The following is a 15,271-nucleotide window of genomic DNA, read 5'->3' as shown; positions in this document are numbered from 1 at the left end:
ATAATACACTACAGCAATGTTTTACAGATCTACTCTACAAATTAGTATTTTTTAAAATTAACTTGTACACCTAAGGAATATATTTTTAATAGAAACAGCAATATTTCACAAACTTGAGTAAGCATGGTTTTAGCTCCAAAGGTGGTGATACTCCCTCCATCATTAAGACACTCCATTTTTCTCTCCAAATGTATACATGCAAGGCACAAGGCAAACATTTTAGGTGCTTTCTCTAACAGTCCTGCCCTAGATATGGAATCTTGGCATCTTACCACGCTGACAGACTGCACATTTCCCAAATTCAATACTACATTGAGCTCCTTACACTGTATGGCCCTGAGTCTGGGAATAATGGTAGGACTTGCAGGAGGGCTGGAGCAGCTACTGATCAAGCTTTTCCTTTTGTCCATCGTTGGAGAAGCCTGCACAGTGAATTTATGCTGAAAATCTGTTTAGCAGGAAAAAAAAAAGGCAGAAAGACACAGTTAAAATTATCTTTTTTTTAATATAACAAGAAAAGAAATAATAATTTATGGTATGTTTCAAAGAGTGCAACTTATGGGATCTATGTAAAAAAGCTGTATGTACAGCTAATTGCTATTTCCCCGTTATACACAACAAAAATTTAGAACAAAGATGTGTACTCACAGCCCTGAAAATGTATCTTAGTGTATGTGTGAAACACATACACACACAGATGTTTTGTTGAGTGTCATGCCAAATTATATCCCTATATAAACCCTTGTACCTTACCTCTCAGTTTCTTAAGCACCACCAAAAATAGTTGTTTGCAGACCTAAAGAAAGTCATAGGTAACAAACACATTTTATCTTAATTTCTCTTCTAAACAGTCAGTGTCTCCCAGAAAACAAAGAATATAGTGCAAGTCATCATCCCTGATGCAACAATGAGCTCTAGGTGATTTACCAACCCCACACTTTTGGTTTTTTGACAAATTTAAATCTCCATAAAGAATCTGCAGCAGAAATGCTAACATCACCATCTTCACTCTTAAGAGTAACTTTGCCAACACCTTACTAATATTTAACATTTCTTCCAGAAGTTGCTTCTGTGTTAACAGGAGTTCACATATGAACTAGCAATCTAGGCGTTTAGTCTCACAGCTATCAATATATCAGTATTTTGGTAATTTTTAGATTCCTACACCAAAAAAATCCAGTAGATTATAGTTTCTCCAGCTATAGTTTCTGCAGCATTATGTAAAATATCCCCAAGCACGAATGCCCATCATATTCTACATACATCCTTTAAAAAACTGATTCTTTTGAGTATTAACATGTTAAACTGCAACACCACATTTTTACAATAAGCCATATACAGCCAACAGTTAACAAACATGTTATGTTTCAAATTTACTTCTGGCCTTCATATCGGAACTTTGGGCAATGCTAGCCACAAGAGCATTAAATTTAGTTTATTGATCCCAAAGAGGCATGTTTTTCCTCAAGTAGATCAAATCTTTTCTAGTGCATAAGGGTCAGTAGTAAGGAACTATCAAACCTACAAGTTGCTCCCATTTCACCTGGCACAGCCTACCACATCACCAACCTGAAGGCAAGCTGATATGATTGCCATCCTTTAACTTGAGTCGACTCCTCTTGAACTTCCCCATGCGTTTCTTGACCCGAGGCTTCTCCTGGCACAGCTGGTGGATGATGATGTTGAGCTCCCTTTCCAGGATGTCAATCTCACGTTCTGCCAGCTCCTGTTCCCGCCTTCGTAGCAGCTCCTCATGGTTCTTCTGTTCGACAGCAGCACGAGTCAGCTCTTCTTCCCATGTGCGCAGCTCCTGCAGGGAGACAAGAAAGTAGAAACAAAAGGCTACCTTGCCACCTGTGGGTTAAGACTAACATTACTGGCTCTGAAGGCACAGCTTCAATGGCTTGCACTCACTGGTTAAAGGCTCAGCTGAGAGCCAAAAACAATCCTCGAGGACTTCAATGCTTGCCATTCAAGGCCCCTCACAACAAGTATTAAAATTCAGACATAACCACTTGTGAGGCCACACCTGAAATCCTATGTCAAATTCTAGGCTCCCCTAGATACGGACATACTGGAGAGAGTCCAACGCTTGGGTGGGGTGAAGGGGTATCTTACCAGTGTATAAAAAAACCTGAGGGAAGGGTGAAAAAAAGACAAAGTCAGGCTCTCTTCACTGCCCAATGACAGAACAAGAGGCAAAGGGCACACACTGAAACACAGGGGTCACTCTCTGAATACTTTTTTACTGCATTACTGGGCACTAGCACAGGTTACCCAGAGAGGTTGTGGAGTCTCCCTCCTTGGGGATATTCAAAAGCCATCTCGACATGGTCCTCGTAACGGCACATAAGGCAAACCTTTCGATCTATCCCTTGCTGACAAAACGAATTAACTGAAACTGTCCTTGAAATCCCAAAATCCCACTGCGTTCCTCTCCTCCCACCACAAGGACAAAAGAATTCAGCACTTTGAATAATTCTCTCCAGATGGCCAATTCCAGTGCAGAAGGCAAAAACTGAAGAATTCAAGTTAAACATCAGATAGATAATCAGACAGATTTTAGTTTAGATGTTTTTAATAATGGCATTGTTACCTGGCTCATCACCAGGGAGATTTCAATAAAATCATTTAATATAAAATGATTTCCCCATTGCTAAAGAGGAGTACAGTACCCATCCTGAGGGCAGTGTAGTTGGTGCTGTTTAGCTGTTTGTCTATTCAAGTTTCTGGTTTTCAAAAACTGTTCCAACACAGATACGCCATGGGACAATAGTAACAAGGAAATGCCTATCAGCTAATTTATTCTTCCCAAAAGCAACTAAAATAGGTGAATATAAAGGTTTTAAGTATTCTTGTAGGAGTTGACTTCTTTCCTCTAACCCAAAGTCTTCTTTTCCTTCTCTCTCTGCCTCCCAAACCCAACCTCTGAGCCCAAATCAAGACGGCTGCTTATTATGAGTTTACTTTCAGGCAAGAGACTGTCAACTTACAAATATATAATTATACTAGTGATTTTGGTTCTGCTGTAGTTTTTCTTACCAACAACTAAAGACAGTCTCTGTAAGGACCTTAAGTTAGATGCAACAAGCTGTGCTTTCTGCAAGCATGCTTGAAGAAAACTTCAGTTTTTTCACATCTCCTCTTTGAGGCGGACGGTCACCATTCCTGTTATTCCTGCTGGCATTTTTGTTTCCTGCTATTTGCCCAGATGGACTTCAGTTATAGCAGTTACTGGACCCTTCCCCTGGTAGCACTCATGTTTATTAGTCCATGCATTTTGGTTATGCTCAAAACCTTGAAAACATAAACCCAACAGAAACAAAGCCGCAATGTTAACTAGAGTATATATATGCTGAAACTACCCTCCTACATCTCCTGTTAATAGTTTTCAGTGGGTTTCTCAATTAAGATGCTAATAGTGAAACAGTTATCAAATGCAATAAACAATCAACTCATCACAGCAATTTGCAGAGATTATCATGGAAGCTCACTACAATATTAGAAAGAGTAGCAGCTGAGGATGTGGATATTTATTTTTCTCATTATTCTACCCTTGTGTGCATCATAACCTGCCACTGATTCGGGGACTTAATATATTAACTCCAGCAAAACACAGACAAAATTAGCTCTGGGATGCATGAAACAGTGATCCCCGTTTGAACTATGAAATGGGGAAATTACAACCCAGAGAGCACAAGCAGGTAGCAATTACTCTCTACTTACCTTTTCTTTGGCTCTAAGCTGATCAAACATCTCTTGGATCTCTTGTTTCCAGTCTTCCTGCAGGGAGTGGAAGGAATCTTTGGGCATTTCAAAAAAACCAGACTCTTCAATGGCAGTAAGATGGTCTAGGATAGTGGCAAAGGAAGGTCGTGAGTGTGGGTCAGGGTTCCAGCAATCTAGAACAGAATAAAGACAAATAACTGTCAAGCATCTCTAAGTATGGAGGTCTGAGAGGACAGGTAGCACTTTACTGATCCCCAGTGGCTAAGAGTGGCATACACACTACCTGTGTTACCCCAGCTTTCCCACTGCCCACTTGCACTGACTATTGTCAAGTATGGAATTCATGCTTTCATGCTTGTACAATATCCAACAAGACTTAAAATCTTGAAGTATCTAACTACCTAGGTCTCTAGGCTCTATTGCAATAATATGTCAAGTAAATACAGATTTATTAATTTTACAGAAGGGTATACCTTAAAGCATTTTTTAAAATAACAAATAATTTCCTTTAATATTTTGCTTTAAGATGCATATATGTGTTCAAAGAGTAGAAATACTATGCAAGGATCTTGCAAATACTTCTTTTATAATAATTACACTGCAGAGTTAACAGCATACTGCAGGAGGATATCTATCAGGGCTTTTCCTGATGCCAAAATCTAATACTGAGCTGAGTCATTATGAATCTTTTCTCAGAATGGAAAACCTCTCCTGCAAAGCAAACTGGGCATAACTTGTGTGAAAATAAGAGATTCAAGTAAATAGTGACATCAAATGGTGCATTTGGAGTTCTCCTACTTTTACAGGTCCTTTTTTATTATTTGAGAGAAAATTAATCAGTCATTTTTCTTTTGCTTTTAGGAGAAATCACAGATGTAAACAAGTCTTTTTCATTTACAATCCAATGCAATTATTCAGCCAATTACAGAGATCTAAAAACACAGAACTGAAGGCAGCCATCTTACCACATAAAGCAGCTCAATGAGCAACAGTACAAAAGGTAATGTTTTACAGTGATGGGAATTCAACACAGAAAACATAAACAGAAAATAGTATGAAGTAACCCCTAATCTATTACAAACAATCCCCCAAACTATTACATCAAAACTTTTGATTTAACAACACTTTTGAACAGGAAATTTGCACTTATTCAGTCTTCTGTCTTCCTTTTCCCTCATTTCTACTCCAGCAGAAAAAAAATCACTTTCTCATTCTCCTTCTATGTTGTCCTGTACCAGCATTTACATAGGTTCTTGTTTGGCAGATGTTCTTATTCTCTTTAGTACTGCTAGGTACCTGCATGCCAAAATTCCAGAGCAACCAAACATAAAAAAATCACATTCAAATGTATTTGTAAGGAATACAGCTTTTGTGCATGAATGGAAGTAACTAACACGTGGGTCTCTCTCATCATACTGCATTGCTCTACTTGGTCACTGGACTTAAGAAAGCATTACTGCAGCACAAGACATGAGTTATTAAAATGTTCTAAAAGTTTTCTAGACCTTGAAGTCAGAAAAAAGGGAACACTGTTAAAATATTAGGTGGTACCCTAAAAGAAATTCATTCATCAGTTTTGTGGATTGAAGTACACCAAGGGGCAGCTGTAATTAAAAATAAAAATCACTCCACAAAACCTGTGCAAGAGCCAAGGCTTGGTTCTGCAGTTCTTTCCTTCGATTTTTTAGCCTTACTGAGATTTTTCATTTGGGACTTCTATTTTCAAAACTGTGGGCATCAACAGGTCCCATCCTGGAACACATTTGTATTTATGGCTTTTAATTTTCTTCTTTTATCAAAATAGAGAACTGAGGATGTTAAAGAGTGCTCAGATGATCCCCTGCTGCTGGCCAATTAGCAGCAATGGGTGTTACAGCAGGACTGTCAGTGCCATAATCCCTGTCTCTTTACCTCAGGTTTTAAGCATGACAAAGCAAACATGACCCAAAGTAAAACAAAATGCTGCAGCCAGCCAAATGCATGAATGAGTGAACAGGATAACTAGCAGGTGGCCCATGGCTTTTATTTTCGCAGCCCTAGATCAGCCACTATTTGCACTAATGAGGAGAGTTGTAACATATAACTTTTCTGTGAAGAGCGAAAGTTCAGCTTTGTTGTCTCAGTGAAGACCACCATGGCAGTAATTCAAAAGTGAAAGTAGCATTAGAGGAAGAAGAGTTCACCCGAGATGGGAAACAGCCTGTTTGAAACACAGCTTTGGTGAAGGGGCAGAAAGTAATTGGGCTCTTTTGTTCTCATCTTCGCCCTGCACACAGAGAAGCCAAGTGCTCCAAAGCCACGTGGGTGCTCACCCCTGGGCTGCTAGGTTCAGGCACTGGCCAAATGCCTCTACCTAACTTTCCCAATAGAGGGCATGATTTTTAAATCCTCACTTATAGTTAAGAAATCCAGGAAAGCATGGCAAAATAAACTACGTGGCAAAACACTGAGTTGGTAGTTTCACCAACTCTTTCAGACACAGTTTCTCACTTTACACTACCTTCAAGCTACTCTACCTGCAACTCTCTTGTTTACTGTACAGTAGGATATTTCTGCTTTAGCAGAACATAGATGAAATTTTTCACTTTAAATTAACTGTAGCCTGTAACCTAAAGAAAACACCAGAAAAATGTAAAAGTACTCAAAAAGCAGAAAAAAAATCCATCAGAAACATTTTCTTCAAGATTCATATTGCTTTCCTGAGGCTAGAAGCCACAGAGTAAGTTCTATGTTGAGACTCATTCTTTGCTCACCAAGACTATAAACCAAGTTTGATTTCTCTTTATCTCTGTTTTCCTTTCTGCCAGATAGGTATAAAAATGTTTATTACATATAAACACCTACAAATCTTTGGGAATAGGGACACTGACAAAAACACTGAAGGTAAAGAAAGAGAGAGAAGGCAAGAGAGAGGGCAAGAGAGAGGGAGGGAGGAACAACTGAAGCTCAGGAGGCATGAAAGTAGTTTCAATGGCCAGCAGACCAGGTCACATAAATACGCCCAAAAATTACCTCACACAAGCCTTTTTAATAACTACAGTAGCTCTGATGACTAACTCCTGTACTTCTTTCACCTCTCTGTAGCCCACCTTGGGCATGAACTACCTTCACACACAAAGCAGAAAATCACATCATTCTGACTGAAAATATGGGTTGTTTTGGAATGTCAAAGCCACATTTAAAACCTCTCCCTGAAATGTCAGTAGGATAAAGTTTCATTTCAAACCAATCTGACACTATTAGAAAGATGTTTGAGCTACGATTTTTAAAACAAATTAGACTTCAAAGAAGACGTAATTATGTGAAGTTTTGGTGTTGGTGAGCGCACACTACTAGAAAACAAGCTAAGAGAGAACAGCAATGGTCCCCCTTTTCCTATAAAGCCAGTTGATAAAAAATCTTTCATTATTCTGGTAGTAGACTGACTGTCAGAGCACACTTACAGCCAAGCCTGGCTCCCACAATAACCTGCACCACTGGATAAAGCCACTGGAGAAATCTGTGCTCTTAGGTAACAAAACCAACAAAAGGGGCCATGCTCAACCGCACTCACCACACACACCACAGCTGGCTTACCTTCCATGAGTTTGGCAAAAGGCTCAGGACACGTGGAAGGGATTGGAAGGGCAAGCTTATTCATAGCAACACCATACGCTACTGCCAGACCATCAATTCCTCGGAATGGTACTTCTCCTGTCAGCAGCTCCCAAAGCAGCACACCATAACTATCGGGAAGGAAACAGAGATAACAGGTGTTTGACTTTAACACAGCCTTTGTTAAGCAACAAGGTACCTGAACCTGGGAGTTTAGTATACTAAAGAAATTGCAGTTTGCAGGACAAGCTTATCATGAATGCCAAGCTGGTGATCTGCCCTATTCTACCTGCTTTTTTTAGTAGCTCTGAAATAAGATGACATTTTCACCTTTTAGGCAAAAATAATTTTCTCTCTGAAACTGGGAACAATCTGAAAACCACAAATCTTCTAATTTAGTTTCAAAACAGAGCCTCTCAAAACACCCAAAAATATGAAGAAGGTTGTTTGGTGGCTCATGATTTCTAAAAATAATTGAAAAATACTTCTTCAGAACTAATAATATTCTTATTAAGAATATCATCTTAAGATATTCTACAAAATACTACCTATGAAGTTACAGAAATAGTTCCAGGACTGTTCTCCCCCAAAGTATATGATGAAAAGCATAAATCAGAATACTTTTTCTGCTTCTAGAAAACCCAAAACAGAAACTGCTTCTTCATCCTTGGTGACCTGACAGTTTTTTCTTCCATTGATCTCTTACTCTCTTCTGAACCCATTTACCATCCATTATATTCTGTGGTAGCAAACTCCACAGATTTAATGATGCATTGCCAAAAAATACTTCCGTGTATGTGTTTTGAGCTTGTCACTTGGTAATTTCATTGGCTTCCCTGTAGTTCTTTCAAATACAAGAAAGAGTAAACCTACGTTCCCTATTAGCTCCTTCCATGCTGCCCATGATTTCACAGGCTCCCATACATCCTGCCTGTTGCATACCTGCCTAAATCATCATCTTTCCAGACCCCCAAATCCTAATCTAGCTAAATCCTAGTCTAGTTACTATCCTGAACAGAAGCCATTTCATATCTTTCATTGACTTTGACATCTTCTCTTAGAATGAGCAAAATCACAAAGTTTTAAAGATATGGGGAGAGGCACAAATCATATTGCTTGTTTCCTTTCTTTCCTACTAAATTTTCATTCACTAGTTGCCTTTCTCACTCTTTACAAAATAAGCTAAATTATCCATAGGAGCTCCACTGTGTTTTTACTGAAACACAACAGTAAAATTTAGAGCCCATAAATTGTACATATTAAATTCCCCCATGGGTACTACTTTGAATTTATTACCATCACCATCTATTTTATCATTCATTATAGTAAAACTTTTCCTCATCTCTCTGCAGAACATTAATTTTTCTTATCCTGAATAACTTGGTATCATCAACCACGCTACCTAACCATGTATTGTTTTTTCAAATCACTTATTTGAACACAGAATTCCCCACCAATAAAACAGATTTATTCTTTTAGTAATTAAGTATTGATTAAATGAAGGGGAAAAATACTTGCCCTCTTTTCCCACATCAATTTATAAATTTTGGATTTATAAAGACTTTAGGCAAAATCCTGCATCATAAGCTTTATTCAAAAGATTATGATGCAGGATTTTGCCTAAAGTCTTTATAAATCCAAATACAGTATAAGCAACCTCACCACTTATCCACATAGTCAGTATCTCCTTCAAGCATTTTCACTTTTCACAAGGTATTACATTTTCTTCTACAAAAGCTAACTCTTCCCCAGACATGCTCACATGTCCACCAGCTCCCTGCTCTTTAGTGCTGTTTCTGCCACTGAGAAGAACTCAAGATCATACTTGCTAATTATCAAGGAGTTCTTTTAAGACCTGTCACTGTGTCTGCTACCTTCCATTTCTCTGGTACTACACCAGCTCTAAGCAAGAGATTGCACAGCACAGCTGCTAACTCAGCTGACTCTCATGTTCTTGTAGAAATTTTGGGTGTTACTGTAATTCTCAGGAGTTGTTACTGCTCATTTAATCAGTCAGTTTTAACACCTCTGTGAATTTTACTTCAGTAAAAGATATGTGCTCCAAGCTTGACTCCCTTAAAGAGAAATTTTCAGCTTAAAATGCTTCTGCTCTATTCGGGCAGACATAAGTCACTGAGGTTTTTTTTCTGGTATAGCCTTATCTTCCTTGCACTCCCACATTTTGCCCACCTCTGGGCTGTTATGTTCTCCTGCAGGGTTCTCACCTGTGCTGCATTTGAAAGCAAGGGATTCAGTTTTATGATGTTAGAAGACTCTCTTCAAAACCCTTTTATTTTTGTTTTATGTTCAACTTGAAAGAGCTCAAGTCAATGCATAATTTTCCTCATTTGGATACAGACCAAGATTTTAAAAAGATGTCTTTCAGTAGTCTCTTCTACACTGTCTTCTTCATTCTTTTGAAGGATTTCCCATACATTCACTCAGAGCTTTAATAGTGTCGTGAAAAGATATCCATGTTGCGTGTTCTGCTTTTGTTGATTTTACAAAAAATTCCCGCTGTTGTCAATAATCTTGAGATTAAACACTACTGTAATGGACTAATTTTTCTTAATTGTGCTTGCAAACATACACAATCTAAATATACATATATTTGGACCTTGTCATACTATACCACCTTGAAGGCCTCCTAAGCACAACTGAAGACCAAATGAAAAACTACTTCTCTTCCAACAAGCTCCTTAAATAGCTGCTCCATGGAAGAGTTAAAATATAAATATAATATAAAGTTAAAATATTAAGCTTTTCTTGTTTCAAAGCAACAGTTTCCCTATCCATTTGGGAGTACTAATGGATATCACAAACTGTACCCTTGAGATCTCCCTTCCACCCCATCACATCTTTAACATTCACCATAATTGCTGCTACCTTAGTTGGACACTTTTAACAGTACTTTTCCTATTTAGATAAAGGATTTTAGTAACTAAAGATCCAACCTTTGCTGCTAACACAGCTATTTTACTTTATTAAGCAGAATATATTTTTTGACCTACACGATCTTTTGCTTTTTTCTTATGTAATTCACACTCTTGATATTATAATTTATCATTTCTTACTGTCTCAAGAGCATTATTTGAAAAAAATAAACTAAGTGAATAAACACCAAGACAGGTGCTGAACAGAGTGTTTTCCTATTAACTCTAGAGCAGAAAATTGGGAAGTACAAAGGAAAAAGCCAGATCAGAAGACTTACCCAAAAAAAGGCATAGAAAGAAAGAAACAAGGGTCTCTACACATTCTCAGTGGGGGGAAAGAAAAAGTGATCAAGCTCATTTATTTTTCCAGCACCTATTAGTAATTTTTGGACTTTAATTATGAAATGAACCATGTGACACAACCCATGCATCCAAGTCAACTGACACTTGTGTGAATAATTAACCATCTTTCAGTGATCCAGTAATCCCTTAAGCCATTTAACATCAGGTTCAATCCTACTCACTGGATTTTCAGGGCAAGGGAGGCTGGAGGTCTGCAGGATTTCACATGTGATTTTCCCACCTTCCTTGTTAGTCTGTGAACTTTTAAAAAACAAGTAATTGTTTCTCACTGGTATTGTTCCATGGCATATATACCATAGGCTTCTCTTATCCATTTCCCCAGGTTCAACGCTTTCCATGAGGAAGGAATTATCAACCCAACAAAGAGATCTCAGTTCCAACAGCAACTAGAACATGACTTTTATTAAGGACAAAAACCCCCAAACTTCATTACATTTTTATAGCTATTAACAGCTGACATTTTGCATGTTAATGAACTGACAGTTCCAGAGATGACCTTTCCTGCCCATTTCACAACACTCATGTGCTTTCACAGTACTCATGTGTCATGTGCTTCTCCCAGGTGAGTTTCTCCTAATATTGCTAGTCAGCATTTGTCTGCCAGGTATTGAAGTCTTGACAGTGCCGCATTACACACAGAAAACTACGGAAGCCTACAAGCGGTCAGTTGTGGATGGGAGTGCTTGACCAACGCTTGCTTAAAACAAAATATTCTAATGACTGAAGTTTCTACACCCAGCACTGAATGCCTGAAACTTCCTGATCTACTAATCTGATGGTTTTAGCTAGAGCTGGTATTCCATTCCTAAATGGAAATTAAATGCCCAATTATTTCACTGGTCTCAGAGTAGATATAGCTTAAAGACGTCTAAATTGAGGAACATCAAGAACCCAGATGATGGTTGCATGGTGCCTTTATATTCCACACACTGATAGATAGTACTGACACTATGACTGTCTTTTAAGTAGTACAAGTAAAAAACAAAGTGTACAGCAAACAAGAAATATATTTAACCAGCCAAATGACAGAAAAATATTATTTATATGCCTAGTAACGTTAGCGTACAGTACTGGATGAGCTGCAATATCCAAGCTTCAACTTTAACCCTGTAAATCCAAAGCAAATACAAACACATAACAGATTTACAGGAAGGGACTTATTTAAATAAAACTGTAACTTCACTGTCCTCTGTACAATATAAGCACAAGGCTTCTACTATATCTAGAGCCTGTGGGTAGCACAGAAAAATTTGCAGCAATAAGTTTTCACTAGCAAGATTTACTAAGTACTGGTACTACGAACAAGCTTCACAGTGGTCCAGACCCTGGTGATAAATCCCATGTGTGGTCATTCCTCACTCTTTTTAAGTTCTTTGCCAACCCTACTCCAGAGTAAACAGATGGAGCTTTTAAAATGGAGCTTGAAACATGTTTTGGAAAGATGAAGCAGTCAGTTACGATAAGACTGACTCAGGAAATTTCAGTCCTAGCATGATTCTTCTTCAGCTGTTTGTGCAGCGAGAACACAAGGAGAACAAGATTCTTGTTCAAAGGCTGGGCAACAGTTCAGCCAGCAGTATTACTCTAATAAGCTTTAAAGAAAAGGTGTTGAAATAAAAGGGTTCATGAACATTAGAGACAATTCTGTTGATGCTGCATAGACTAACTGGAAGGCTGTCAGGCAAAAAAACCCCTATGACTCCAGTGATTAACCAAGTGGTTGAACTGGACAAGAGGAGGAGCAAGTCTAATAGGATAAAAAAGTTCATCCTGTTAAGAATTTTAGGTTGTATCCTTGGGTGGGGACAGGAATTATTACACAAGTCCATGACCGCTTTTGTAAAATCTAGAGCTTACAATCATTGGCAGACTAGTAGTGATTGCACTGGCAAGCATTTATCCTTTGCATACATGTTCTTTTCAGCTTGCTTAACTATGAATAGAGATTTTAGCCACCAGAAAGAAAAAATTTATTCAGAGACAGTATATAAGTTCCCTTAATGGGGATGACTCTCTGTTTAAGGGAGAGTATTGTGAGGAACCCAACCTCTTCTCAAGGGAAGACTGGTAACTATAACAAGAGAAAGTGATGAAGGAATCTTAAAAGTAGAAATAAAATATTCTGAAAAATGAACAAATTATTTCAGTTATTTACAGTCCTTGAGTCAATGATCAAACTGGTATTTTTGCATGGGCATAGAGGCACTTCATGAAAATCACCAACCAACTAAATAATTCTTAACATTTTTAAAATTAATTCATACTGGTACAGAACATCTACTGATCTGTTCATAGCATGCCTGTATTACTAAAGCTACAATTACAGGAAAACTGTTCCCTCTTTCCCTTAGGTTACCCTTAAAAGCCCTTCCTGGCACTGTTTCAGAGAACAGAAAGTTTAGGTTTGAGGTTAATAAACTGTGTACAAACCAGTACCATCATCACATGTACAGAAAAGGTGTACAGTCTGAAGATATTAATTTCTGCCAGACTTCACTCCAAATAAAAGCCTGGTTCTTGCTCAATCTGTCTCAGATTAGCTACAGAGGCTACCACATTTAATTACACAGTCAGAATTTTATCCATACCATCAGAGCAAAAAAACACAAGTTCACAGACTTATCACAAGGCAATACATTATCTATTCAGCAAAACTGGACAAGGAAAATTAAAATCCCCACACCAAATAGGCGCTGTAAGAGCAAGACACATCTACCAGCTGGGCTATTTCTTTATCCTGATGGGTTTTACAGCATGCACTCACACTTGTGGAGGAGCATTACTGGCCAGCAACGGAATCTTACTGCTATGAAGACAAAGATCCTGACATTTCAATATCTTTTTCTCCACAAGAAAAACAAAATTATCTCTATTTTATCTGTTTCAGATGTTCAGTACTAATTCTAAGTCAACCAGTATCCAGAAAAGTCACTGTCCTGGACCTATTTACTGAATTCTGTATTTACAAATCCACTTAACAGTGGTATTCAACCTCAATTTCTGGAAGTATATGGGCCAACCCTTACACCTCCCCACCATATTAGCTCATTCACAAAAATTCCAATGCATGAATGAACAAGACAATATATACATGCAGGTTACTATTTATAGATTACATACTCAGATGGACCCAGACAACAGATCTATTATCCTATGTGAAATATTAGAAGCATGAAAATAATTAATAAAATTATTATGAAAACAAAAAACATAGTATTGTGATTGAAACAGGATGGGGAATTCAATTAAGTACAGTGTGTTTGTATACACATACATTAGTGACAGATTACTACCAAAACAAAATAGTTCAAAACTACCTTGTATGTAAAACAGTATAAAAATTAAGTACTTCTCAGATTGTATTACGGCCTTTGATTATGTCAGTCAATAGCCAGATAAGCCCAAAACGTTTGGTTAAGATAAAGCAGAGGGGATTTGGATTATGAATCTCAAAATAATCTGAATGAAAACTTATAGAACAACAAAAATTTAGAGGCATGCAGTAGCTGGTCCACCACTTATTTTCTACGGTAACAATAAGTCTGAGATAAGTCTGACAAAAGGAAAGCTGGTGGATAAAGTTTTCTTAAGACCTGAGTTTTAATATTTGGTTCACCATTACTCATTCTTACACATAAAAAAGACTTCCTGGCAGGTCTAGTTACTCTTTAGTATCCAATCACTTAATGCCAAATCAATACCTCCAAACATCGCTGCCTTTGGAGAACATGGAAGAGCGGATGACCTCAGGAGCCATCCAGGCATATGTCCCAGCTGCGCTCATTTTGGTAGTTTTATGCCACTCCCTGGCCAGGCCGAAATCCGTGATCTTCAACATCTTGTTGCTCAGATCTCCATTTTCCACCTTTTCGAGTATCAGTACTGGAGAAAAGAGGGGGGGTTGGGAATAAAACGTATGCAGAGTAAAGCTAGTATTTATGCAAAAAAAGATTTTCCTGGAGATCCCCCAAATTCCAAGATTTTCCCTGGCTTTTTGTTATTCAAACATACCATACTCTATTACAGGTTATTTCAGGCTGATTACTTCATCTGACAACTGAACAGTTCTCTAGCAAATAACTTCAAATTTAACCAAAGTAATAAGTCCCAGAGAAGAAATATGTAATAACATAATTGTATAATATAGTGCCTAGTGTCATTCTGTATAATGCTCTGCTAAGAGGAAGTGAACCACTGTAACTTCTAGAAATCCAGATAAGGGAAGACATTTCCTAATTAATCCTCTCTCAGCAAGCCAGTAATAGCATCATTTTCTTGAACTGCTTAGAGGACTTTTTTTTTGTAAATCCAGATACACACACATAGGCTGGATATACCCTTCATGTAAAGGTGTTAGGAGTAGAAGCTCTATACACAATATTTTTTTAAAGTCACTATTGAATAAATTTATTTTGATCAGCAATAACACGCCCAATTCCAGAAGACATGTAGACCCCCACAGACTCCCTCCCCCATCATTATTAAACAACTTTTTTCTGCCCTTTCTGTGGCAAAGGAGTCCACAGCCAAGAACTTTAAAAACACCTTGAGGCAGAACTCAAGAATGCTGTGATATAAGACATACTCCTCTGGAGCTGGAAAGTTGTACTGTTACACCACCGAGTTTAAACCACAAGTGGGTCCACAAGTAC

At 38.0% G+C, this 15,271-nt stretch overlaps 1 protein-coding gene across 3 annotated transcripts in view; it reads right to left on the bottom strand.

The window, feature by feature from the left end:
• Positions 1–15,271, bottom strand: part of MAP3K9 (mitogen-activated protein kinase kinase kinase 9) — a 59,369-nt gene that overhangs the window by 15,907 nt on the left and 28,191 nt on the right. For 2 of the 3 annotated variants that reach the window (XM_030949116.1, XM_030949118.1), the window contains exons 3-7: positions 14,321–14,501; positions 7,306–7,454; positions 3,727–3,902; positions 1,570–1,810; positions 326–448 (exon numbers count right to left, since the gene is read on the bottom strand). In XM_030949116.1, the coding sequence (XP_030804976.1) occupies positions 326–448; positions 1,570–1,810; positions 3,727–3,902; positions 7,306–7,454; positions 14,321–14,501 (870 nt within the window). The remainder of the gene's footprint in view (positions 1–325; positions 449–1,569; positions 1,811–3,726; positions 3,903–7,305; positions 7,455–14,320; positions 14,502–15,271) is intronic. The other variant, XM_030949117.1, reaches the window with a different exon arrangement.

The sequence above is a fragment of the Camarhynchus parvulus genome, chromosome 5 (genome assembly GCF_901933205.1).
Source record: "Camarhynchus parvulus chromosome 5, STF_HiC, whole genome shotgun sequence".
Taxonomy (NCBI): Eukaryota; Metazoa; Chordata; class Aves; order Passeriformes; family Thraupidae; genus Camarhynchus; species Camarhynchus parvulus.
This window is presented reverse-complemented; position numbering and strand designations above follow the sequence as displayed.